At 43.8% G+C, this 26,619-nt stretch overlaps 1 protein-coding gene across 2 annotated transcripts in view; it reads left to right on the top strand.

Annotated features, from left to right (window-relative positions):
• Positions 1-19,238: 19,238 nt before the first annotated feature.
• Positions 19,239-26,619, top strand: part of LOC119841207 (protein BEAN1-like) — a 107,231-nt gene continuing 99,850 nt past the window's right edge. The window contains exons 1-2 of one of the 2 annotated variants that reach the window (XM_038368423.2): positions 19,239-19,583; positions 20,746-20,820. In XM_038368423.2, the coding sequence (XP_038224351.1) occupies positions 19,553-19,583; positions 20,746-20,820 (106 nt within the window). In that variant the 5' untranslated portion in view covers positions 19,239-19,552. The remainder of the gene's footprint in view (positions 19,584-20,745; positions 20,821-26,619) is intronic. The other variant, XM_038368424.2, reaches the window with a different exon arrangement.

The following is a 26,619-nucleotide window of genomic DNA, read 5'->3' as shown; positions in this document are numbered from 1 at the left end:
ACAGGGTTTAAAAGCAATAGTGTTTAATGTTTGATTTGCCCTGAATAATTGGGATGCATTCGTGGCCAGTACAGCTACTGGAAAAGTCTGTTCACATGTCTGGAGATGGAGTGGGAATCCTCCAGGGACGTCTCCATGAAGTTCTTCTGGAGGTACTCAAAGCCTTTGCAGGTTTCTGTGGGGGGATGCCTTATTTTGTCCTCCACGATAAGACACTTTACCACGCCAAGCCAGTAGCAAGTATTCTGGAATCATTGCAGTACAAAGCATGGCAGCGAATGGTCCTGAGTTTTGATTTCATTCAAGCAACATTCAATCTTTCTGTGTTAACCTCAGGAGAATGATATCATTCATGGTCACCTGGTTGAAATAGGAGAATTTTTGTAAGGGAATAGTAAAAGGACCCCATTCAAGCTGGGCTGTTTGCGCTTGGCTAAAAGGGATCATCCCAGAGTATAGCCACGCAGTGGGGGGAGGGAATCATCCAAGAGAATAGCCACGCGATGCAGTGGAGGGAGGTGTGTGCTGCACATCTACCTGAAAACCGCAGCCCCTCCTTTTAAATGTGAAACCCAACCCATTGCTTGCTAATGGGAAAGGATAACCTTCCCACATGTTAATGTGTAAGAAGCCAACGCTGCGTACCCTGTGTCTTACCATGGCTGCCTGGAAATTGAACTCTGTTGCCCAGCCATGTGTGACATACCAGCAGGCGCGCGCAATATAAAAGGCAAAATGCGACCTTGTACCTGAAGCACATGTGCTGTCTGCTGTGAATTGCTTGACTCACTGTGAAAGAGAGAGTCTCCCTTTTGTTCTCAGAAACATATCATCTTAAATTTTATTCTCCCTTTTTATCTCCCCCCACAAGTGCAAATGTTTCTATGCTCCCCCTATCATCTCCATCCCTGAGGTTATCGCAGGAAAAAAATGCACTCGCGATGACATGTTTTCCGAGCTCATGAAGTCCTCCCGCACTGATGGGGCACAGCTTAATGCATGGAGGCATTCAGTGTTAGAGGCCAGGAAAGCATTAAGTGAGCATGAAGAGCAGAGGCAGGAGCGTGAAGAGCGGAGGCTAATGGGGGAACAAACAGACATAATGAAGCATCTGGTGAAGTTTCAGGAAAGCCAACAGGAGCACAGACCCCCGCTGCATCAATTGTATGACTGCCTGACTTCTTCCCCAAGTTCCATATCCTCCTCACCCAGATGCCCAAGAATGTGGGCGGGCAGGCTCTGGGCATCCAGCCACTGCACTCCAGAGGATGGCCCAAGCAACAGAAGGCTGTCATTCAAACAGTTTTGATTTGTAGTGTGGCTACAAAAAGCAATGTGGCCTTATCCTTCCCTCCTCCCCGCCCCCATCCCACCCGGGCTACCTTGTCAGTTATCTCACTTCCCCCTCCCCCCCATTAATAAAGAATGCATGGTTTCAAAACAATAGTTACTTTATTTCGAAGTGGGGAGGGAAGGTGGTTTGGTTACAGGGAATTAAAATCTACCAAGGGGGGGCAGGTTTGCATCAAGGAGAAACACACACACAATGGTCACGCTGTAGCCTAGCCAGTCATGAAACTGATTTTCAAAGCCTCTCTGATGTGCAGCGTGCCTAGCTGTGCTCTTGTAATTGCCCTGGTGTCTGGCTGCTCAAAATCGGATGCCAGGTGATTTGCCTCAACCTCCCATCCCGCCATAAATGTCTCCCCCTTACTCTCACAGATATTATGGAGCACACAGCAAGCAGCATTAACAATTAGAATGTTGGTTGCACTGAGGTCTGACCTAGTCAGCAAACAGCGCCAGCGAGCTTTTAAACGTCCAAAGGCACATTTTACCACCATTCTGCACTTGCTCAGCCTATAGTTGATCTGCTCCTTACTATTGTCCAGGCTGCCTGTGTACGGCTTCATGAGCAATGGGAACAACGGGTAGGCCGGGTCCCCAAGGATAACTATTGGCATTTCAACATCCCCAATGGTAATTTTGTGGTCTGGGAAGTAAGTCACTTCTTGCAGCTGCTCGAACAGCCCAGAGTTCCTAAAGATGCAAGCGTCATGCACCTTTTCCAGCCATCCCACGCTGATGTCGGTGAAACGTCCCTTGTGATCCACCAGTGCAGCACCATTGAGAAATACCCCTTTCGGTTTATGTACTGGTTGGCAAGGTGGTCCGGTGCCAAGATGGGGATATGTGTTCTGCATATTTCCCAAATTGTGGTGGGGCGATAAACGGGTCATAGTTCATGTCTTTGCTGCAATGGGGTTCCCTGAGTCACTACCCTTGATAACAGAACGTCAATGATTGCACTGGCTACTTGGATCACAGCAGCCCTTACGGTAGACTTGCCCACTCCAAATTGGATTCCCGACTGACTGATAGCAGTCAGGCATTACAAGCTTCCACAGGGCTATCGCCACTCACTTCTCAACTGTCAGGGCAGCTCTCATCTTGGTATTCCTGCACTTCAGGTGGGGAAAAGCATTTCAGAGTTCCAGGAAAGTGACCTTGCGCATGCGAAAGTTTCGCAGCCACTGTGAATCATCCCATACCTGCAACACTATGCGGTCCCACTAGTCTGTGCTTGTTTGCCTGGCCCAGAATTGGCGTTCCACTGTATCAACCAGCCCCACTGCCACCATGATGTTCCAATTGCCACAGCCCGTGCTTTCAGGAATGTCTGTGTCCATGTCCTCATCAAAATCCTCCTCATGCTGGCGTCTCTTAGCCCGGTTCTGCATATACTCCAGGATAATGTGCGAGGTGTTTACAATGCTCACAACAGCAGTGGTGACGGTGGGTGAGTGGGCTCAATGCTTGCCGTGGTTCGGCATCTGCAGGAAAGCAGAGTTGCAGCGGAAGCGGTGGAGGACGATGGTTAGCAGCACCCTATCAGTCCTTTCTCCTTAAGGTTAAGTTTTATTTCTCCAAACCAAAGCAATTCACCACAAAACAAATACATAACCCAGGTTCTTTCCCCTAACCTCCAGGGCCGGATTTCCAATTAGGCACAGTAGGCACGTGCTTAGGGGCACTGGAGTTCTAGGGGTGCCTAAAAGTTAAAAGTGGGTTAAAAATTTCATTTTATATGGAAAACATGAAGGTCAGCTGAATGCGGGGGGGCACTAAAGATGCTGTGCCTAGGAGCGCGTAAGGTATAAAGTCTGGCCCTGCTAGCCTCAGGTTTCTTGCAGAAGCGTACCTGTTCTTTGCAGGGCTAAACTCGACTAAGCTGCTTGTTGGAGCTTAAAAAATAAATAAATAAATAAATAAAATAAAATAAAAATAAAAACACTTTCCCCCATGTGTGTAATCAGTAATGGCAAATAGAGGACAGAATCAACTAGAGAGTTTTAAGCAAATGAACAGTCCTGCATGCAGCAATCGAGGCAGGGTGGCAATGCTGAGGAACATCACAGACAAGCAGATTCTACATCCAGTCAGTTAACAGGATTTGGTGAATGGACCACCCACAAATGTAGGACTTAATTTATGCTTCCTGCAGCAGCCACTAGCCCACACAGAACAGAACAAAACAATAAAAAGAGGAGGAGAGAGAAAAGAAGAAACAGAAGGAGCTAGAATTCCTACCACCCTCTTTGTTGGGTCTTGCCCTTTTTCTGCCCCCCAAAAGATAATGACCAAATAACTCTCCGAAGGCAAGAGGCCTCCAGCTGTATAATATAGCGTTATGCTTGAGGTTGGGCGTCTCTCAGGCAGTGTGTGTTTGATCTGTGGGTACTCACAAAACCTCACTGAAGCTGGTGGGCAGTTAAATGTCTCCGTTTGGTGACAACTGAAGCAATAGAAGCCACTGCCCAAGTCAAAGACCAGCATGGCATGGTAAGGCTGGAGTAGAAGCTGAGCCATGTAGTCTGAAGGATTTTCCTGGGGTCTGAATATGGATGTAGGGGCTGGGTACTGTTTAATGGGGCTGTGTATGTCTGAGTAAGAAGCAGCCAGAAACCATACAAAGAAGGCAGCAGAAGCACCAGACAGCAAGAGAAACATTTATAGTATGTCCCTGAGAGAGAAGTCGAGAGAGCGCTTTTTGAGGCAGATTTCTGGCTGGAAGGAGGCTAGGAGTTGCGAGCAAAGAAACTGCCTCCCATTTGATTCCAACTGTCTCCATGGAAACAGAACTTTGTAGATTCTTTGTAAATAGACTCAGGCATTTCTTTGATGCAATACTGTCTACCATCAAATTTCCTCCCTTAATGGAAACAACCTGCAAGACTGAATATAGGATCAGCATTCAAGCATTTACTCCTTTTTTAGCTGAACCTATTGTTACATTTTTCTGGGTGCCTCAGAGAGCCTTCAGAGAACATGTAACTTTCCATGGACTTTTTCCAAGTCTCTGCCAGCTTTCTTTGAGCATCTCAGCAGAGCTGGGTTTGATGGGAAGAGACCAATGTTAGATACTGGGATCAGATACATCACTGAACAGAAACACATGAAAAGCTAGAATCTCAAAGGTCCCTTTATCCTGATCAGAGGTCTCAGTAACCCTGGCTTGGTCAGCAAAAGATCACAATGTTGCTGGTGTTGGGTGACAGCTTTACAATCAGGAGGCGAAAATATGGACATCTAAAATGGCAGCAGTTTGTTTTTTTTTTTTTAACTGTACCTTTGGCCACTGCTGTGTGGCAGATTTGGGGAGTTCCCTGATGGTTTCCACATCAGACAAAAGGACAGGTGAATTCAGTTGACTTGATGGTGCTTGTAGCTTTCACAAATGCTAGAAATCCCAGAGAGAAGTATTTTTAAAAAAATAAAAGCATCGCCACATGGATGCTAAAGTTTGAAAAGCCTTCTGAAGCCAATTAGACTAAATTATTTCATATACAAGAGGCTAATCATCTTATGTCTGCAGAAAACAGCACACCACCTCAGGCTCTGATTTTTGTCAGATCACCACAATAAAATAGGATCAGGTCTGGTGGGTATCTGGATGGGAGATCTCCAGGGAAAATCCAATGTGCTACAGAAATGGCATCAGTAATGCTGGGCCAGGTCTACCTTAAGCTACAGTGAAGTCAGTGGATATTACAGCAGCTGAAGATCTGGCCAATTATTTCCGGCATCAACATGCAATAGTGATTTTTAAAAGGAGAGGAAGCTGCAACAGGAATTTAGTTAGGTAGAATGCAATTTCCTGAGTTGGAATTTGGCCAGGATACTATCAAAGCTCCATTTGTTAAAACCATTGCATCTTTAACTAAGCACAAATGATTAGGACTTCAGTTTTTCTTCAGATACATAGCCAAATTGAACTGCAGATACAACCCTTTTGAGGTATACCAGTCATCAGTAAAATGTATAAGATTTCATATCAGTTGGATGCACTTATTACCAAAATAAATATCACAAATTCAGCTTTCCATACTGCATCTTTTAATCCATTTGAAAGTACCATTAAGCACAGATTAGATGATGCACAGATGTCTTTTATTGCTTAAAACAGAATAATCAAATTGGCCTCAGAAGTGATGTACTAGAGAGGTCACCCTCATAAACAAGATACATTTGGCAGGAGTCATCAGGATGTGCACTTTAATCTGTACTTTTTTTTTTAAGAACTGTTTCTTTAATAACATGTAGTTGCTGATCAGCACTTTGGAACAACCAAAGGAGAGCAGTCCCACCTGAGGAATTACACAAAACAAAGCATGAGCTAGAACAGAAAAGTTACTTTTCAGAAAGACAACACAGTTGTATCAAATAAATCAACTTGCTCTTTACTTTCTTTGGCCTATGTTTGTGAGTCTTGGTGGACCGCTTGGCTGACCAGGGCAAGTTTTGGTTTACCAACCAACTCTACAGCTTCAGGGCTGGATCAAAATGAAGTCAGTGGAAAAACTCTCATTCACCTTAGAAGAGCTACGGCTGCAGAGATATGGATCAGCACAAAGTGCTCCCAGCATTTTATCTATTCTTTGGGCTTTTGATTAAGGGTTGTTTTTATTTTAAGTGTTAAGAAAACTACACAGTTCCTTCCTCATTTGAGATTTGTCACTAGCTCACACAGCCTTTCAGCAACCATCTCCTCAGCTTCTTTTTGTAGTTATGTTCACCATTTTGAGGTCTCAATTTCTCCTTTTCCACAGAATTCAAACCTGCTTTCACCTCACATATTTCCATGACTAAGATCTTTTATCTATTATTCTGGTTGCTTCTCTATGGTTTCATCCTCTATTTTGAGGAATATCTGACTTTGTTAAAAAGCAAGAACAGGGATTAATTAAAATCCATGCACCTGCGCTCTTAAACGTGTCCTTGCTTACCAGTCCTTGAATCGCATTTCAGATGACTTCTATTTGTTCATGCCATGTTGTTGTTCGCTCTCTACTGCATTAAATACCATGCCAAAGTTGCCAGAGACAATGTTTTATCTGCCTCTAAACCCCAGCTCTTTCTTCTAACAGTATTTTGTACTGTATAACCCTGAGGATGCATTTATTTCTCCTTCTCTCTTCCCCCCCCCCTTTCTTCCCCTTGTGCCCTAAAGCCTGCCTCACATTTCTCTACAAATAAATTGTATAAATCACTTGGCTGCCCTGGTTCCCGATCTCTCCCTAGTCATTTATTGCTGTGCTTCTCTTTTGTATCAGTGACCCTCTCTCCTCTCCTGAGATTTTACATTAACTGCTGGGTTTATCATCTGACTGCATGTTCATTTTTAGAGGTCAGTGTTATTTAAAATGTACTTAAGTACAGAAAAGTACATTACATTCTCATAAGGACTCACCTGACACTTCAAGCATCCAATGTTTTTTAAAACCCGCACCAGGTCTCACATTAACTATGTCAATCTAGCAGGATACAAAGGAATGCTGATGGAAGTTAATGGTCCAATTTTTTAGGGACTGCAGTTTGAAGTGACCCACTAGCTAACTTTGAACTACCCAACCTCAGAATCTTTTACTCTTTCCAGTCAGTATCTTTTACTCCTTTCAGCAATTCCTCCTCTAAACTGGGGCATAGAGCTGACAAGACCTAGTTCTGTCCTCATTTATGCCTCTGCAATCCCACTGACATAGAAGGCTTGTATGAATTTGGCTGACAGCAGAATAAGGCATCCCACAGTTTGAATCTCAATCTCTGTCTCCCCAGACCAGAAGAGTGTTGTGGGGATGACGTGCTAAGCTCCAGTGAGAAAGGAGTGCTTTGTGCTGTGCACGTGCATTCGTTCGGTCCTTTGCTGGAGGATGTTGCACTTGTACAGGCTGAAAGGAGGAGGAATAGCTACCCTGACCATTGTGACAATGAAGATGTTTCAATGGGGGAAGGAGGGAAATGCAGCTTGTTATGACGATACAATGCTGCAGCCTCAAAACACTTTCTGCTTACCACCCTTGACCATAGGTGCTGGGACTAGGGATGCTGGGTGTGCTGCCACACCCCCTGGCTTGAATTGGTTTCCATGATATCCAGGGTTTACAGATTGGTTCAATGGCTCTTGGCACCGCCACCATACAAATTGTTCCAGCACCACTATCCACGAGGTTTTAATATAATTCTCCTTTCAGGACAGTCTGCAAGAAGCGAATGGAGTGCAGCATGGGGTTGGAAGCTTCATGGCAAAAAAGACCAATGTAATAATAATTACAACTTCTTACCTGACACAGGACCACTTCCTTGGACAGGATCTTTTGGAGTCCAGTTTAGAAATGCAGAGGACCTACTCTAAAACTGCTGACAAGGATATGAAAGTTTTTTCCAGTGTTTTTTTCTGAAAATATTTTCATTGCAACCAGAAATGTGATCATGTATGTAACCATGAACTCCCGGAAATGGAGAAAGTTAAACAGATAATACTATTAGGCTAAAATATGGAGATCCTCCATCCGATGATCAACAGTTGCTGCTGATACAGAGTTTGAATGAGTGTCTGATACTGACAATCCTCTGTAATATGATAGATCATTTGGAGACATAGCTCCAACATATTACAATGGAAAATTCTAAGATTCCTTTAATACCTTACTGGCTCTGAATTTCCTGTGAGGTACCGTACTAAAACTCTAGGCATGACTTCAATTAAATAGCTGTTGTATTCATGGTAAAACCCAGAGAGACTTAATGCATACTGGGGTTATAGGGGTTTCACTAAGGTGCAATATACTTGTGCTGTTAAGACATGACAATTCTGGAAGGAGGAATAATACCAATTTTGGATCAAGTTGCTGTTTCTCACCTTGCTGTAAATTGCTTTTTCCTCATTTGTACTTATTTCCTTTTGAGTTTTATTAAACACACCCTAGACTCATAAGTCTACACAAACAATCTGTGTGCCAGGCATTCTTCTTGAAAGCTCTATGACAAAAGCCTCTTTTAAAAGATTGCTTGTAATAGATAACTATGTTACCTCAATATCCACCTGCACAGAAATGCAGCATAAACCCCAGAATCTTCACAACAGGCTGCAGTGAAGAGTAGTTGTAAAAGGAATTCAGAACCAAGTATTTCCCAGTATTGGATTTCCCCTTTATCTTCATTTAACCCCTAGAAGCTCTTGTGTTCTGTTATTTCCGATATAGAATGTCTGTTGTGTTCTTCCTTAGGGATGGATGAATTCTTGTAGGTGAAGTGGTCCCTGTACTTAAGGATACCAATTCTGAAATATGGTCACCATCAGAGGACACCCACATCCTGCATTTGGACAATCCGAACAGCCCTTTGTGATAAATATAGCTGCTCTATGAACGCAAGTGCAGAGCTGAACATCCACATCATACAGGATTTGGATGCCCTTTAAAAAAATGGGCATCTTAATATTGGGCCCATCATCTGTAAGATACTTTGGGTATTTAGGGGATGAAAGATACATAGGATCATCAACAATTTCTTACATTAAACACAGTGCACGACATACAGTATTCTACAATGCAGATCCCTCACAGGTGTGCTATAGATATATATTATTTATCTACTGACCATTTTCTACCTCCCATTTCTATGTACCAGAGCTTCACTAGAACTTGTGGTTAACTTATATAAGGAGTGATGAAAAGAGACTCTGAGAATCTGCATTATTGCCAGGCAGCTCCTGTAAAGGTCAACACAAAATAAAATGTATAACTGTAAATTTAATTGAGGAGTCAAAGAATGACAGGAAAAGGAGATAAAAATTTTTCCTTTAATCTCCTACTGCCAGGCTAGCACCAGGAAATCCAAAAGAAAGAGACAAAACTACAAACAAGTGTATTCAGGAGGAAACGTGCACAGAAAGAGGATTGCAATGTATGTGACTGTCCCCCTGAGAAGTATGCATAAAGTTAGTGAGCAGCAAACTGAATTTGGCTCTTGATCCTTAGTTAGGAACAATTTTTGTTTTTACAAAGTTTAGAAGGAAAAGAATCAGACATCTTTTAAAAGAGAGGGAAGACCATATTAGACTTTGGAGGTTCTGGCATGGTTTAAGATTCTTGTAAAGGATTGTTCTGATAATCAAGTCTCCTGAACTAATGTAAGAACAATTTCAGTATTAATTATGTGTTTCGTTACTTCAGTTATTACTCAGAATTTAGGCCCTAGTATTATTTTAAAATAGTTTTGTATTGGTATATTTATCTAGATTATGAATTTTTTTAAATACATTTTTCTTCTCTGGATAACTTGTGCCTGAAGAAGATCTACATCATCTGGGAAAATACCTCTAGCAACTAATTTTTAAATCTATAAGCATATTAATTTCACATGTCCTACAAGTGTTGGTTGAAAATTTGTATATACTGATCTATACAGCATGTTTTTAAAATCCTATCCACTCAAGAAAAACAGGTGCAGTTCTCTTATTAATAATTCTACAGTACATGTTCAAACTTGGTAGATCCTTATGTTGGGAATTTATGTCTCTTTAATTACATTCAAACCCATTGCTTGAAAATTGCCAGCATAACAGCTGAAATTGTATTGATCACTGAAGACTATTTTCATCCTGAGATTTCTTAGAAATGTGTTCTAGAGAACCCCAAATAAACAGTACCATTTAAAAAGCTAACATTTTGTCACAACTCTTTAGGAAATCCTGATCCATTTTACAACAAATCTCAAAATGGACATAGAAGTAACTTGGAACAGTGAATCTGTTTAAAAGACTGCATTAAAAAAAATGGAAAAAGAGGGGGGAGAGGAAAATGAAAAGAAGGACATAGCTAAAGGAAATACAGCACCACATGCTTTCCCCTCCCCCCGAACACCGAAAATTATATCACAAGCATGCTACTAACTGAGACTGAACTTTTAAAAGCTAGAAAATTCAGGTAAAATCTCAGGCTGATTCTGCTCCCATTGAAGACAACATCCTTCACACACATGGTATTCTTCTCACGAGACAAATCCTGTCACACAAGCAGACCCACTGAAGTCAATGGAACTACTCAATGAGTAAGGCAAACAGGAGTTGATTTGCACATTGCAACACGTGGAAATTCAAATCACCAATGATCTGCTCCTCCTTCCACTGGAGTTGATAGCAAATATCCCAGTGACTCGAATGAGAGCGGAACTGACCCAAGTGTTTGTAAAGCAAATATTGACAAGTCAGACACTATATTGCCATAGTGATAACATTGATATCTAACAAGGTAAGCTACATCAAGAAGGCGAGATCTTTGACACTGAGAAAGAAAAATATGAGATAACCGAACAATGCAAGACAGACCAGAAGACAAGGTAAGCTACATGTGAAAAATGTTTACTTAGAAGAGAAGGGGGTAGTCCATCTTCTATCAAAGTCTTAGGTAGTTTAAACCTGAACTAGGGGTTTAATTATCCTCTTGTAAAATTTGCAAATCAAATGTATTTTACTTATGAACCAGAAAGTGAAACAGAGACCCACTGAACACAAGTGAAGTGTGAAAAGTAACAGCAAAAATATAGACTTAGAGACTCAAGGTCAGAAGGAACCATCATCATGATCATCTTAGTCTGACCTGCAAATTGCAGACCACAGAACCTCACCCACCCATGCCCGTAATAGACCCCTAAACTCTGGCTGTGTTAATGAAGTCCTCAAATCATGATTTAAAGACTTCAAGTTACAGAAAATACACCATTTGCACTAGTTTAAACGTGCAAATGACCCGTGCCCCATGCTGCAGAGGAAGATGAAAAACTCCAGGGTCTCTGTCAATCTGACCTGGGAGAAAATTCCTTCCCGACCACAAATATGGTGATCAGTTAGACCCTGAGCAAGTGGGCAAGACCCACCAGCCAGACACCTGGGAAAGAATTCTCTGTGGTAACTCAGAGTCCTCCTCATCTAGTGTTCCATCACCGGCCACTGGAGATATTTGTTGCTAGCAGTTGCAAATTGCCTACATGCCATTGAAGGCAGTTTCATAACCATCCCTTCCATACATTTATCAATCTCACTCTTGAAGCCAGTTAGATTTTTGCCTCCACTGCTCCTCTTAGAAGGCTATTCCAGAACTTCACTCCTCTGATAGTTAGAAAGCTTTGTCTAATTTTAAGCCTAAAATAGCCAGAATGCAATCCATTTGTTCTTCTGTCCACATCGGCATTTAGCTCTTCGTCCTCCCTGGTATTTAAGTTATTTCTCCCTCCCTCTAAGGTATTTATAGAGAGCAATCATATCTCCCTCAACCTTCTTTCGGTTAGGCTAAATAAGTCAAGCTCTTTGAATCTCCTCTCATAAAGGTAGGTTCTTCTTCCTCGGATCATCTAGTAGCCCTTCTCTTTACCTGTTCCAATTTGAATTCATCTTTCTTAAACATGGGAGACCAGAGTTGCACACAGTATTCCAGATTAGGTCTCACCAGTGCCTTGTATAATGGTACTAACGCTTCCCTGTCTCTACTGGAAATACCTCGCCTGATGCACGCTAGGTTTGCATTAGCCTTTTTCACAGCGGCGACTCCTAGTCATCCTGTGATCAATCAATACATCCAGGTCTTTTTCTTCCCGTCACTTCGAATTTATACCAGAATTTCTTCTTGTTAGTCCATAAGTGCCTGACCTTTCAGTTTGCACTTTTAAATTTCATCTCGTATCTATTACTTGAGTTTACAGGGTCATCCAGATCATCTTGTATGAATGATATTCCAGTCCTCCTCTGTATTGGCAATACCTCCCAACCTTGTGTCATCCACAAATTTTATTAGCGCACTCCCACTTTTTGTGCTAAGGCCGGTAATAAAAATGTTAAGTAAGATTGGTCCCAAGAACAATCCTGAGGAACTCCACTAGTAACCTCCCTCCAGCCTGACAGTTCACCTTTCAGTATGATCCATTTTAGTCTCTCCTTTAACCAGTGCCTTATTCACCTTTCAATTTTCATATTATTCCCCATCTTCTCCAATTTAACTAATAGTTTCCCATGTGGAAGTGTGTGGAATGCTTTACTGAAATCCAGGTAGATTAGATCTACTGCATTCCCTTTGTCTAAAGAAACAAACAGAAAACCAATCTTCTCCTCAAAGAAGGAGGTCAGGTTGATCTGGTACAATCTACTTTGTGTAAAACCATGTAATATTTTATCCCAATTACTGTTCACCTCTATGTTCAACTGCTTTCTCTTTCAAAATTTGTTCCAAGACTTTGCATACACGTGCCAGTTCCTTTAATATTCTTGGATGGAAAAGGAAATCTGCAAGATTGAAAAAGAACAACTTGCACAAACTTGAGGCTCTGTAATTCACTTTCCGTTGACTCCAGTCATTCTGCAAGCTTGTGGGCTCTCAGCATGGACTTGTTTTATGACTCCCCTCCTATCTCTTTCCTGGAACTGAAGTCCTGTTTCCCATTCTGCCCCCCTATTTGGGACTCTACTTGTTGGAGAGGTCCTGTTTGAGTCCCCATCTAGCTTGTTTAATGGATAGTTCAGCCTATATTTCCATGGTACGCTGTTGAATTCAGGATTCTGTGTGGGTCCCCACAGCATGCTGCAGGGTTTAAGATTTCATTTGGGTACCCATGATGTCCCACCAAGCCCAGGACTCCTTCTGGTCTATGGTACCCTGCTGGCCTGGGACTCAGTCTGGGTCAGTATGGTACCCTGTTCAGTTTTCTTCATCTGAGCATAGGAAAATTCTTCCTGCAGTCCAAGCTTTGTTTCCTCTGCTCTTCAGTCCTCCACATGACCCTAGGCCAACTCTTGTTCTAATCTGACCACTTGGTTGACCGTTTCCCTCGCGTGAGGGAATTGCATTGTCCAACTCTTGTTGGCACTTTCTAAGTTGATCCCTCAGTCCTCTGGGAAGGTTGCGATCTCCCTCTCCGTCTCCCTTTCATACCTTACTCCAGCCTCTAGCCCTCTTACTTCCTTTCCTAGTCAGCCCTGGATCCCCCCGTCCTGGCCTGCTGTCCTAGCCCCTGGTTATACAAGGGCTGAGAAACCCATGCAGGTCTCATCATGGATACAGAAGATATGTGCTGGGAGGTGTTAATCCAGGCTACATACGCTCACCTGATCTTCCCGAAACAGAGTGCACTCACAAACCAAGTCTACAAGTCTCTTAGCTACTATTTTCCCCTCCCTAAATACTTCTACACGCTGTATTCCCCCCCATTACTTTTAGAGTGGGCTCCCACTGCTTGGTCCCACTGTAGTAACAGCTTAAGTAATCCATAACTGGGCAATTCCTTTTAACATGCTCAGACTGGCCACATCTGAAGCAAACCATGTGGTCCCCTTCCAAGAGTACTTCCACTAGTCTGTAGGGCTACCCAAGTCCCTTGTAGGTCCTGTGTGCCCCCTGTGCTTTGGCCACCCAAGGTCTTTCCCTCTGTAAAGCTTCCTGGGATCATCCCCTGGTGAGCTCTCATCAATTTACCATACTGCCCCAGCGCTCATCTCCTTCAGCCTCAGAGCAGGCTTTAGCTTGCTTTGCACCTTCCCACACTGAAGCCTAACCCAGCTCTGCACCCCCTGAGGTAGAACCTTCAGGAACTACTACAAGATGACCTGATACAGGAGTTTATCCATTGAACTAGTCTTCAAGCAGAGCCACAGTCAAAAAGTCACAATTTCTGGACCACTGTCCATGGTCACGTCCCTCGTGGGAATGGTTCTACCCGAAACCTGTGTCTACAGACCTCAGGAGTCAACTCTAATCAATCCAAGATGGCTGCCTTCAGCACCAGATAGGAGTTCACTTGCTCATCACTTACCACTCAGTTAGCTACCAGCACCTCGCCCACGCAGGCTATCCAAGTCAACTCCTCCAAGTCCACTGTCTTTGCCATCTTGAAACGTTTGGCAGAAGGCTTAAGGGTCATCCTCCTGTTTGAGCTACACCAGGCCCAGAGCCAACCGGCCCCCAGTCCTATTAGCAACTGTGTTCGGATGTGGTTCAGCCTGTTTCTGTATCCAATTGTTGTTTGGAGTGGACTTCTTGCCATCTCTGTTGCATGAGAAACTGAGTCTCCTGCTGTTGTTTATATACATTACCATTGATGTGTTAGCAGGGCCTGGGTCTGCTGCTGCATAGCAGCCACCTGCTAATAGGTCACTAATAGGTGGATCTCCCTCTCAAACTTTCCCCTTATTCTAGGAGTGGGCTGGAATCTCACTGTGTCACCAGGCTATATTTCCCTTGGCTCCAAAGCATGCTACACCCAGTTTATTTTCTTAGAGGTTAGCAAAAACAGGAAAAACTCCTTGCTCAGCATCAGGCTTCAGGGCCACCCCCTCCAAGGGTCTCTGGCACTCCTGCTCCTGGCAGCTTCCCAGTTTCTGTCAGCACAGCTCCCTTCCTAGAGCAACAGCTACAGGGCTGCTTCCCTGAGCCTCTGGCCCCATGCTCCAGAGAACCACCACAGGAGCTGGCTCTGCTCTAGGATGGGTCTTTCCTCCCTAGGGCACAGCCTGGGGAGTCAGTCAGTCTCCTACAACTGCCTAGTCACAGCCCAGCCCAGCCCTCTTTAATTGGCTGGATTGGGCTCACCTGCCCTGGTCCAGGGGAGCTAGGCTTAGCCGATCTACAGGGACCAGCAACCCTGTGACACCATAGTCAACACCAGTTCAGCTAAACCACAGTTGCAAGACAGCCCATTGCTGAAACCTTAATGCAGACAAGGCCTAAGACACAGTTCTTAGTCAAAAATATCTCAGGGTACGTCTATACTACCCACCACCCGGATCGGCGGGTAGCGATCAATCCGGGGGGTGGGGGGTTCGATTTATCGTGTCTAGTCTAGACACGATAAATCGACCCCCGAGTCTCTCCTGTCGACTACCGCACTTTAGCGCCGTGAGAGACGCAGGCAGAGTTGACGGGGGAGCAGTAGCAGTTGACTCACCGTAGTGAAGACACCACGATGAATAGGTCTAAATACGTCGACTTCATCTATGTTATTCACGTAGTTGAAGTTGCATAATTTAGATCAATCCCCACCCAGGGTAGACCAGTCTCTTTATACTTATATGTTGTCCTGTATTTCTGGTCCCTGCACCTTGACTTGGGAACCCTTGTTCAAAGCCACATCTTCTCTCACTTCAAGGTGCCTTTCCTCAGTACTGAGCAGGGGTTAGTTTAGTCCAGGTGGGCACATGCGTTAATCCTGTCCCCCGCCCTTTGTCAGGCTCTGAAACACAATGGAAGTTCTCAGACAGGTACAACTTTAATTCATGCCTACTGGAGCCAGATTGTCTGGAGCTGCTCTACATCGGGAACATTCTTCCACTGTTAACCTAGCATAGGTGCACCTGTGCTAGCTAGGAAAGGAAATCTAGTTTAGACCAGGCTCAAAAGACGGGTAGATGACATGATGGCCAAAGTGCCTGTATCTGCTATCCCTGCCGGAGATTCGCTGGTGCTAAATCAATGGTGATATTCTAGACAAGGCCTGGGATTCTCCATCCGGATAAGTCAGTCCCACATCCTCCCAAACAACCATGCTCACATCTGACATGATGCGTGTTTTAGCTAAGGCCCATACTATGTCCCAACAAGTCAACAACATACATTTCATTACCACCTTTTCCATAACAATATGATGCGATACAGTTCATTTAAATGTTAACTTTTAAAAAGTTTAAGAGATGTCTGGGGTGCGTTAGTCAATTAGAGATATGATTAAAATATTAATTTTATCTTACCAAAAATGGACAGCCATTTCAAAATGCACCCATCTATGAGTCACCACATTACTACCATTCTTCAGCTTCAATTCAGCACTCAGCAACAGCAATCTAAAGGAAATTCTTAGTTGCAGAAGGTGGTGACGTGGTTGAAGACCCCTGTCAATTCTATAATCTGTACTAGTTGTGTGGCTTAACCACTAAATCGTCCCTGGACAGAAGAAAAATATAAGATCATCCAGGAATAAAATTATCTGTCTTCAGCAAGGGCTACTCACTGAATGTCCATTATTAGTACAAGGAGAAATAGTCACAGCAAATGTCACCCCTTCACAATTCCATCCGTCATGGTGATCTGAATGTGAATGTATCTGAGTTTCCAACAGTCCGTCAAGACCCACATTTCAAAATATTAAGAAAAAACACATTCTAGCATGACTGAAGGAAAATAACATGGAGATACAGTATGTAAATCACAAGGTAAAGAGACTTTTGAAATACAGACGCTCCTTGTTTTGTGATATTAGTGAGACAAGCTAGTCTGAATATGAACAAACCTTGATAGCTGAAACTCAATATTTTTGTCCTTGCACTTGCTCTCTGTATGAAAACTTAGTGTTCAACACAGCAAACTGATCTCGGAGTGTGATTCATTCATCTTCTGTGGGATTCTCTTTATAATTAAGAGTCTGCTTTGTCAAAACCAAAAATATGAATTTGACTAAATATAAATGTTCCTATAGTATAGCCCAGGAGATGCACATTATAGCTGATTTATTGCACCAAGTGTGCAAATAAGATTCTGACCTGAACTCAGCAGTATGTGCTGGTTTCATTCAGGTGCATGACTGACCCAGAAAAAACACACAATGGAATGTGGGAGAGAACGTACTGTATGATCTCCTTAATCATTAAGAGGTCAGAAGCCATAAGCAAAAATCTATACCATTTAATGTGTGCACCGTGTCAGGAAAGTTATGTGTGTACTGTGAAAATGCTACAGTAGATTTTATTAGGTCATATTATATATTATATGGGCTGACCTAGGAAAGCTGTGCTAAGTCACAGTATATGCTGCCAAATGGGAAGGGTCTTTCATAAAGAGATGTTCAGATTTATTTTTTTTTTAAAGTATTCAGCTCAGTAAGGAACTGTCCTACGTCAACATATTCTACGGCTTCTCCTTCACTCAAACCTATCAATTCCTCTAAGTGACAGTGGACTGCAGACCCAGGGAGCAGGAATTCCAGAGTTCCAATGACTTAGATGAAATTTAGCAAACTTGGGCGCCTAAACTGACACATCTTAACAACACTGATTTGTTTCTAAGAAACACTGAGCATCCACAGCTCTCATTACAGATGGGGCCAAAGATTTTCAAAAACAGAGCCCTGAGGCTAAACAATCTGTTTTTCAGAAGTACTTAGCACCAAGCAGTTTCCCTCTGAAGTCAAGGGGAGCAGCTGCATACTCAGCACTTTTAAAAATCTGGCAGTTTATTTAAATGTCTAATGTGGATTGAGAAGCCTAAATTTATGTCTCATATTTTTGAATAATCTTGGCTAGGGTTAGCATTTTCTGCAAGATAAAGCACTAATGCTGATGTCCTGGTTAACAGGGGTACATCACCAAAATTGGCAATAAAGTCCACCTACCCAGAGTTGCTCTTGGAGTTTAAAGTGGATAAAATATTCTTAATATCTTACCCTAAACTTCTGGAGTGTGTTAATGTGTACTGTTAAACAACTACTCATTTTTGCCCCTGAAGTAGCTATATTTTATTGCTAGGTGAAGCAGTTCCTATATACGGAAAACATTTTGCGATCTATCTGGATGAAAGACACTTTGGATTTGTAAACATGGCAGCTGGGAGCATGCATCCCAGCCCAAAGTAGATAAAATATGCACTAGCTCTACTTGAGACACACACTGAAAGTCTGCTTGAATGAGTGCACTAAAGATCGCAGTGTGAACACTGCGACATGGGCTAGCAACCTGAGTTGGGAACCGGGGGTCAGGTAAGCTTGCACTTGGGTGGCTAACTTGTGCTGCAATGTCTACACTGCTAGAACAGAGTTAGCATGTGTTTGTCTATCTTGCCTCAGAGAGACACTCCCAGCTGGAGTGTAGACATAAATTATGACTTGTGCTCATAAATAGGTACCTGTTCTACCAAGATCAGATGCAAATCTCTAGACAGCATAGACTGAGGAAGATGTTACAAGTTAGCAACTGAATTTTCAGGGGTGGGGGTATTTGTTGACAATGCTAGGCACTGTATAAACACTATACAGAAGAGACAGTATTGTTTTCAGAGGGCCCTGTCCTGTGTGATGCTAACAGCCCTCAACACCTATGGAAATCAGTGAGTTGAAGCTAGTCAGCATCTCACAGCAAGTATTTCTGGGAATTACACAAAATGTATAGCCTCACCAAGGCAAATCAGCAATGATAGAGAACAAAATATATTTCCAAAAGCCAGGAGACATATGGAAGTTCAACAGAGCTTTATATATCATTGGTCACTTAGATAAAAAGAAACCTAGAGCAACAGAACAGAGCAATTATCAAGTGACCCATCCTGTGTTGTCCAGCCCCAGCTTCTGGCAGTTGGTGGTTTAGGGACACCCGGAACATACCTTGGCTAACAGCTATTAATGGATCTATCCTCCAAGAATTTCGCTAGTTTTTTTTTTTTTTTTTTTAACCCAGTTATACCTTTGGCTTTCACAAGTTACATCCCCTGGCAACGATTTCCACAGGTGGACCATGCGTTGAGCACCTTACCAGAGCAAGAAAATCACCTCGTATTTACAAACAAAGCAGAACCTTTTCAACCCTCTCCTCACTACCCTCTCCCCCAAAGTGACAGCGAGAGCAGGAGGGAAGCGAAAAGGGAAACGCAGAGCGAAGTGATGCTCCCCCCCCCCCCGCCGCAGAAAGTTCCCAAAGTAACCCCTAGCCCAAGGCTGGGTTTCATCAGCAAAAAAGCAAACCCTGGTGCTGGAGGAGGCTATCGGGACCCAGAATCACGGAGCCAAACTCCAAAAGGCGCGCAGCCTCCCCGGTGCCTTTGAGGATTAGCCGGAGGATGCTCAGCGCAGGGCCCGGCGCCGGACCAGCACCCTTCGCTGTTGTACGCCCCGCCTGGCGTTGGGCAAGTCCCCGGTGCTGGCCGCCTCCGGCTCCGCGGGCGGGCGGGCGGGCGGGCAGCGAGCCCCCCGCGCGGCTAGCACCGCCCCCTGACAGCGATGGCCCCCGGCCATTGGGAGGGACCAGCCGCCGCCGCCGCCGCCGCCTGCTGGCCCCTGCCGGGCTGAGGTCACTCGCCGCCCGCAGACTCCAGGGGCGCCGGGTCCCTGCCCGGCCGCCTGCTGCTGCTCCAGCCCGCCAGACCCGAGGAGAAGGCGGCGGGGAGCGTCAGCGCCTGGGAGCCGCGCTCGCCTCTTCCCCCGCCGCCCATGAGCCGCCTGGGAGCCCCGCGAGCGGTCGCCGAGGCGCATGGAGAGCGCGGCCGCCTGTGTGTGCTCGGGTAAGGGATGGGGGGGCGCCGTGCCCGGGGGGGGGGCGCCGTGCCCGGGGGGGGGGGGGCGCCGCCCTGCAGAGACATCGCCGCCCACGGGCTCAAACCCCATCTCCGCGCAGACCCCCGGGCTGCACCGGGGGCCAGCACGGCCCCGCCTAGGCACGGCGCGACCGGCAGATCGGAGCCCAGGGCGGGCAGGGTTAGGGCAGGCTGGGGCTTGCTTCGGCCAACGGGGAGGGAGGAACAGGCGCTGGGCCGTGCGGCGTCTGGGGCTCCTGCCACCCACCCGGCACTGGGGTACGGCCCCAGCAGGGAGGTGTGACGGGGGAAACTTTGAGATCTGTTAGACACCCAGGCGAAAAACCAGGCAGGCGCTGCTCTGTTTGTTTAAGGGGCTGGGCGCCTTTACCGAGAAATGCAGATTGGGGTGGTTCCTCTCTCCCCTTCCTAAAGAAGGGGGCATGATTAGAAATATTTACCTGCTAGCCCTCTCGAACCGTTTTATAACTATCCCTGCAGCATGGAGGGGTAGAGATACTTAATATAAATTCATCTGCAAAAGTTTTTCTTATTTTGTATGTAACAATATAGACAATTCAGTGTCTTCTTAAAAAGACATCTTTTATAATTTAGGCTATGTTATTTTGCGGATTTTATTGCATATGAAGTGTACACGTATATTTTATTTAAAGGTAAGTCTTTACAGGGCAAGTTTAATATTTACAATATTGGGAAATTTTGTAAAAAGCCCAGGATACATTTTACTATTCCAGCTCTAGTTTAGCACAGAACTAGTTTATCTAAGCAAGTTCAAAAAGCATTATTTTGCCTTGCCAGGGAAGGTGCTCATTGCAGTAATTGATAAAATACTTACCTGTAATAATTAGCCTATTTCCATTACATTGTTGTCTAAACATGATTTTTTGGAATCCTTGAGGCATTGAAATCTTGTATAATAGCACTTCCTAAAATAGACTGATTCCTAGAAAATTCAAAGCAATAACTCAATTTATTTACACATTCATACTGCATCTGTTGTGGATTCAGTCTGAAATATACAACTCTGTCACTAGAGAGTGGGTGCACTTTAGCAACAACCTGTGTCATCAAATGACATCGGTCTCTGAAACAAAACTGCTATTAAGGACTCTCTCATTTCCCTCCTTAGTTCTTTTCTTACATCTTCCTCTCATCTCTGGAAGCTCCTTCCACATTGGAATAGGCAGCAATTATTCCAATCTCTGTAAGTAATCTTTTTTTAAAAACTGCTTTCATGGCATGCTATGAATATACAAATATTATATTTAAAAAGTCTTCTAGAAGACAAGATATCAGTCCAGTAAAGAGCAAATAGCTTTCTGCCTAAGAAAACAATTATGTTAACAGAACTATGCCATTATTTAAAGGTCCCATTTATTTAAAGGTCAAATCCTGCAATCCTCACTCAGGCAAAAACAATTCATTGTAGTCAGGGAGATTTGCCCAAGAATAAAGCCTGTAAAATTGTTACTTTTAAAGTCTCAAATCTTTAGATATATTTGCCTTCTTTCCTGTTATTTAACATCTTCAGCCACAACAAAACATAAGCCCTTTCCTGACAAAAGTGATTTGCAATCTGGAGAGGCAGACATTAAGCTGCCCATAATTTCAGAAATTCCACACCATTTTTGACAGTTACTGTAGGAAAAGTAGTGTCTATAAACTGAATTGAAATTTATCAGAATTCAGGATGTTCATTTTGTTTGGGATTTTTTTTTGGTAGACATTGCATGAAAAAACTTAATAGGGAATATAAACTTTAAGGCCCTAAATCTAGCATGGACTTCAGTGGGAATCCAGATGAATGTAGAAGTCCATGCTAACAGGTTCAGATGCTGGATCAGGACCCTACAAAGCAAAGGAAAGTGAAGACTAAAGATTTCCCCCCCCTCCCCACACAGAGGAAGTATTGCTGAAATAATGTAAATAGATTAACTCTTCCATAACAAAAATATTAAGAACTGGACCCTCATCATGGTAAGAATAAATCAGTTTAGGTCTGAAGTTTGAGACAGACAATGGGCAAATTCTGCTCTCAGTTACATAGGTATAACTACAGAGAAACAGCATAGTCAGTGGAGTTACTCCAAATTTAGGGCTTGGAAACACTATGAACCTTCGAGCACGCTACCCTGAACAGTGAGCCTGCAATAATAAGAATAGTTCTTGTTAATGTTTGCAGGATTGGGCCCTGCTGCAACAGAGCAGAATTTGACCCATATAGCTGATTACTTGCCAAATCTAGAGATCAAAGTGGTGGACTTTCAGAGTTTAATTAGGTATTTGCTGTAACTTCAGTTTGGCTCTGAACCTGAACTAGCAAAAAACATGCCAGACTAGGGCTCTAAAGCAAATTTGAGACCAGCAGATATTGTCTGAACATTGCTGATATTGTCAACCACCATCTCCCAAACAGTATCTGATTTTTTTTTTTAAAAAGGGGGGGGGGAAGGGCTTCCAAAATATATGGACAACTACAAAAAGCTCACCTTATTAAAGCTACTAAATGGCTGCTTAAGAAAACAGGACTGACCATAAAAAACTATCCAGTGTCACGACACCCCTGTGGCCACAACAAACTAACAACACATACTTGCTTCTGTGTTCGAGTAAGTACTGTTTAGTCATTTTCTAACTAATCTTTTGCGTTCGGCTAACTCTGCAGGAGATTCACAGTTCAAGTACATAGCACTAGTCTACCTATATGATCCAGATTTGTTAAACCTTCGGGGTCCCTGTCATAATGTACATACTTTCCATCCATTCCTCATCCCCACATTCCTTGATATTCTCTCCCTCAAAGTAGATTTATCCTTGTTCTCCCCCAGAGACTTTCCTACTCCCTCCCTCAGCAGGATTCCTTCACATTCCCCTCCAAACTCCATAAGAAATATGTGATCCCTGCATACCGGTAGGCCTTGATCCCAAAGTTACAGCAAAAAGTGTTACAGCAGTGTAGAAGGAATTAAAAATTCCTAGCCACACAAATCGAACGCCCATGCTGTGATGACTACTGAAATTCATGCTTGAGATAAACCACACATGTGCAATGCACCATTTTCTAATGACACGGAGGATAAAATCCCAGTCAATAGCTTTTGACTAGAACTTTATACTCGTGAAAGTTGCCAGACTGGCAGCCCTGGAGACAGAAGTCCTCTGTATATCCATATAACGAATACAGCACAGATAGTGACAATGCAGGCTTCTTCTCCTTTCTCCTGTCAACCCCTTGCACAGAGCAATTGTTAGCTGGTGTACAAAAGAGCATGTCCAAATTACCTTGTGTGCCCCTGGAATCTAGGCGAGCAGAAGGGTCCAATCTAGTGCAATGGGGCTGAAGGAGTCAGCATATTTTAGAGCAGCCCTGGGTGCTACTTTGTCTAAGCCAACTTTGTTTCCCCTCCCACCTTTGCACAAAGGATCATGCACAGAGCAGAGTTCAGCCACGCTCTATGCCTGGTAATAGTTTTTAATTGGGATAATGGTTGGAATGGGAATTGTAAAAAACTCTTCTGTACCTAACTTGTGTACTTTGAGATGGCCAAACCAGAAATTTTAGACTATGGCCAGTCTAATGCTTCTGCATGGTGCAACCTCCACAGGGTTGCTACTTGCCCTCCTGAGCAGGTGGGTGGGAGTGAGTGGAGCCTTGACTACCTCCTAACATCCAAAAAGTATCTTGATGAAAATTTTGTTCCATGTGATAAAATATTGGTTTATCATATCCAAAAAACTTTCATTGGGAAAGTTTTCAGGTCCAGAATGCAATTTCTGGTCAAAACTAGAACATGAGAGCTGTCCCCTGACCTCCAGAATAACCAATAGCTTGGTGGTCAAGAGCTCAGAGATTAGATAAAAATTCAGGACTATGATTGGGTGAAGCATTTGACTTGATTGCACATTAAGAGGGCTGATAAAAAAAAAGTGCATCTAAAATGGAAGGATTTCTAAAACCTATTTTTCTGTCAAATGAAAGATTTTCCAAAAAGTATTTGCTTTCTGCCCAAATTTTCAAGTTTTCAGTTAAAAAAAAGTTTGCTATCTGAAAAGCAGAAAGCTTTTGGTTTTCCAATAAAAAGTCAAAAAAAAAAAAAACTTACTGAAGAAGTTGGATGGAAATGAGGGGAGAAATTCTAACCAGCTCTACAAATAACTTTAAATAGTTTCCGTTCAGTCTGCAGTCATGAACCTCAGCCCCACGCTCTTGATAGGTTGATGAACATGGGCCAAAGTTGTTCACATAACTAAGCAAGCCGGACAGTCTTCCAAGCTAGCTCTCCTCCCCTCAAGACACTGCCTTCTTCACTTTCCAATGACCCCCTTGGACGAAGTAATTTAAAAGCAAACAAAGATATATGTGCAGTTCTGCACCTGGTTTGCAGATGCAATTATTCAGCTTATGAATGCAAGTCAAAAAGGCGAAAGTGACGGGTGCATGCACAGGATAAATGCACAGGATAAATGCAGGCAGACAGGCCTGATTTAACAAAACAAAAAAACCAAGATTTTGATTTCATCTTGAACTTCGCAGGTTTTGAAAGCTTGCCCTTAAAAGAATTAGCTTCAAAAACACGAAGGGACACGTTCATAAATTGTGGCTTTGTCCCCCGATGCATGAAAATAGAGCCAGGAAAGGGCAAGGCCACACACATACAAAAAAAGCTATGGAGAAAATTCTGCAGAATATCCTGCCCCTAATCCTACATATCCTTGAATAGACATTCAAGAGACCATCACCAGTCCCCACATACACAGAGCAGCAGCACAGCTGGCTTCAGGCTGTGTTGTCATTGACTACAGGGCTGCCAGCTGTGCTCTGTGACTCCATGAAGAGGATGAAGGTTGAATAAGCATTAACTCATGAACCACCAAATCCTTAACCACCAAAATAGTCACTCTGCAGCCATGACTGCAGGCTCAGCTTCTGTCCTGACAGCAAATCCTGCTTCTTCCCATCCCCCCAGCCAGAGTAAAATCGGTGCAGTCCCCCCAGGAATCAAGGAGCCTGACAGAAGCAGACTATAGTCTTTGTGTGTAGTGAAACACAGGGCTCCATAGCACACAAGGGTTCCCTGTGCCCCAGCTCAAAGATTAGGTTGAGGATATACGTGAGTGGGGCCTGTGAATCAGTAGTTTCATAGATCCAATGGCTATTGTACACTACTTAAGCAGTTGTAGGAAGAGCAGAGGTTGCTGCAAGTCCCTGCATTCTTATCTCAGTGCACAATGAATGGTGAAAATGCATAGGTGATTCAATCACCTAACAGATCCATCAGTACCAGCCATATCCAGCCTCCACCCATCCAAGGAACCTTATGGAACTGTGCTGCCAGTCAGGAGGAACAGGACACTTGTAGGTGTTTCCTAAATCCTGCCCTACTCTCCATGCAAAGCAAAGCCACCCCACAGCGGAAATCCTCCATGCACACACAAGTGAGGAAGAATGCAGGTTTTGCCCATATCTGAGCTGCAATAACTAATCTGCAATGAATGGGGTCACTCAGAGCAACTGTTCCCCATGCTCCTTGATTGAAACCCCCTTTTTATAAGCAGATGTCTTGCAAAGAGAGACTTGAGACAGCTATACAAAGAAAGGGATTTTTTACCTTTCTTGCTCACATGCTACCCTGCACCTCCTCACAATTTTCACCCCCTGGCCATACTGCATGGTATAAGGGAGCATGTGGTGGGGGGTGGGGAGGGCTTCCTGACTTGTAAAGTAAAGACATCCCTTTGGGGATATAAGGAGCAGAGACTCCATCTTTATCCTTCACCTTAGGAGACAAAGAAACCAAGTGATTTCATCTCTGTGATGGATCCTGGGCAGGCTGGCCAGTAAAAGCTAGAAAGGAGACTGGGTGAGAGAAGCCATCTTGAACAAAGACTGCATCTTGCTAGATTAAGTTTTAGTCTTATCTATTTACTTGTAACCATTTCTACCTTTATTCCTGCTAATTGGTATCACTTAGCTTATGTCTTGTTAATAAACTGGTTATAAACCAACTCAGAGCGGTGCTTGAAGAAGTGTATATTTTCCCCAGTTAAAGAATCAAGAGATTAATTCAAGAGAGCAATGAACTTAATATCTTCATGAATGGTCAGTGACAGGAGCTGTGCATTGCAGAGGAACATTTGAGAAACTGAGGCGGAATTCACAGATTTTTACCTGCTAGGTGAGGTATGGGTCGAGAGCCTTAAGGAGTTAGCTGGTGAGGATGGCACACTGGTGTAGCCAGGAGCTGACAGTCTGACCTCTAGCAAGGCTCACTTTTGCTGAGGCAGAGGGTTAGTAGTGGCTCACAGCTTTGGTTGGCCCCAGCAGCATGTTACATGGCCAGAGAAGAGATCCTTTATAATGCATCCACTATTTTTGGGGTGTCTTTCCCTCTGTCTTTATCAGATCTTATTTCCTATTTCATGGAAGGGATGGACTGGAATGGTGTTTTCTATGAGGGATGTGTAAGCAACTCATGCCCATGCCCTTTGTGGGACCACAGAAAGGCTTCCTACAACAGGCCCTTTGCTTTGGGCAGAGCAGAAGTTGCTCACTCCTTGCTCCTCTGGGAACAAAGCACTCTGAAGAGGGGTAGGGAAAAGGTGGGATCATTCCCACCTCCTTACATATAAATCCATGGAGCTTGGCCAGCACACTTGGAGCAACAATCTGCACCATCCTATTGCCTGGTACAGAGTGCACATGGAACATCCCTGGGGAGATGCAGGCATGCTCTCTCCAGCATTTCTCATGGGCAGGGTACCAATGGTTGTTGCAATGCCCCTGCTCACCCCCCAGGCTCTAGTGTTTTGACAGGATGGTTGCATCCCCAGGGAGCTTGTAATCCAACAGTCTCCAACTGCAGACTGTCAAACAGGTCCTTCACTCACTACTGAGACATTAGAGAGCCCTTCCCCATATACACCATTCGTTTGCCCTACTATCATTTTCATTTCAGCCACTAATGGGTTAATGATTTCTCCTGGAATCAGGGTTCTCTTTTCC

The sequence above is a fragment of the Dermochelys coriacea genome, chromosome 12 (genome assembly GCF_009764565.3).
Source record: "Dermochelys coriacea isolate rDerCor1 chromosome 12, rDerCor1.pri.v4, whole genome shotgun sequence".
Lineage (NCBI taxonomy): Eukaryota > Metazoa > Chordata > Testudines > Dermochelyidae > Dermochelys > Dermochelys coriacea.
The sequence above is the reverse complement of the archived record's forward strand: the minus strand, read 5'-3'. Positions and strand labels throughout refer to the sequence as shown.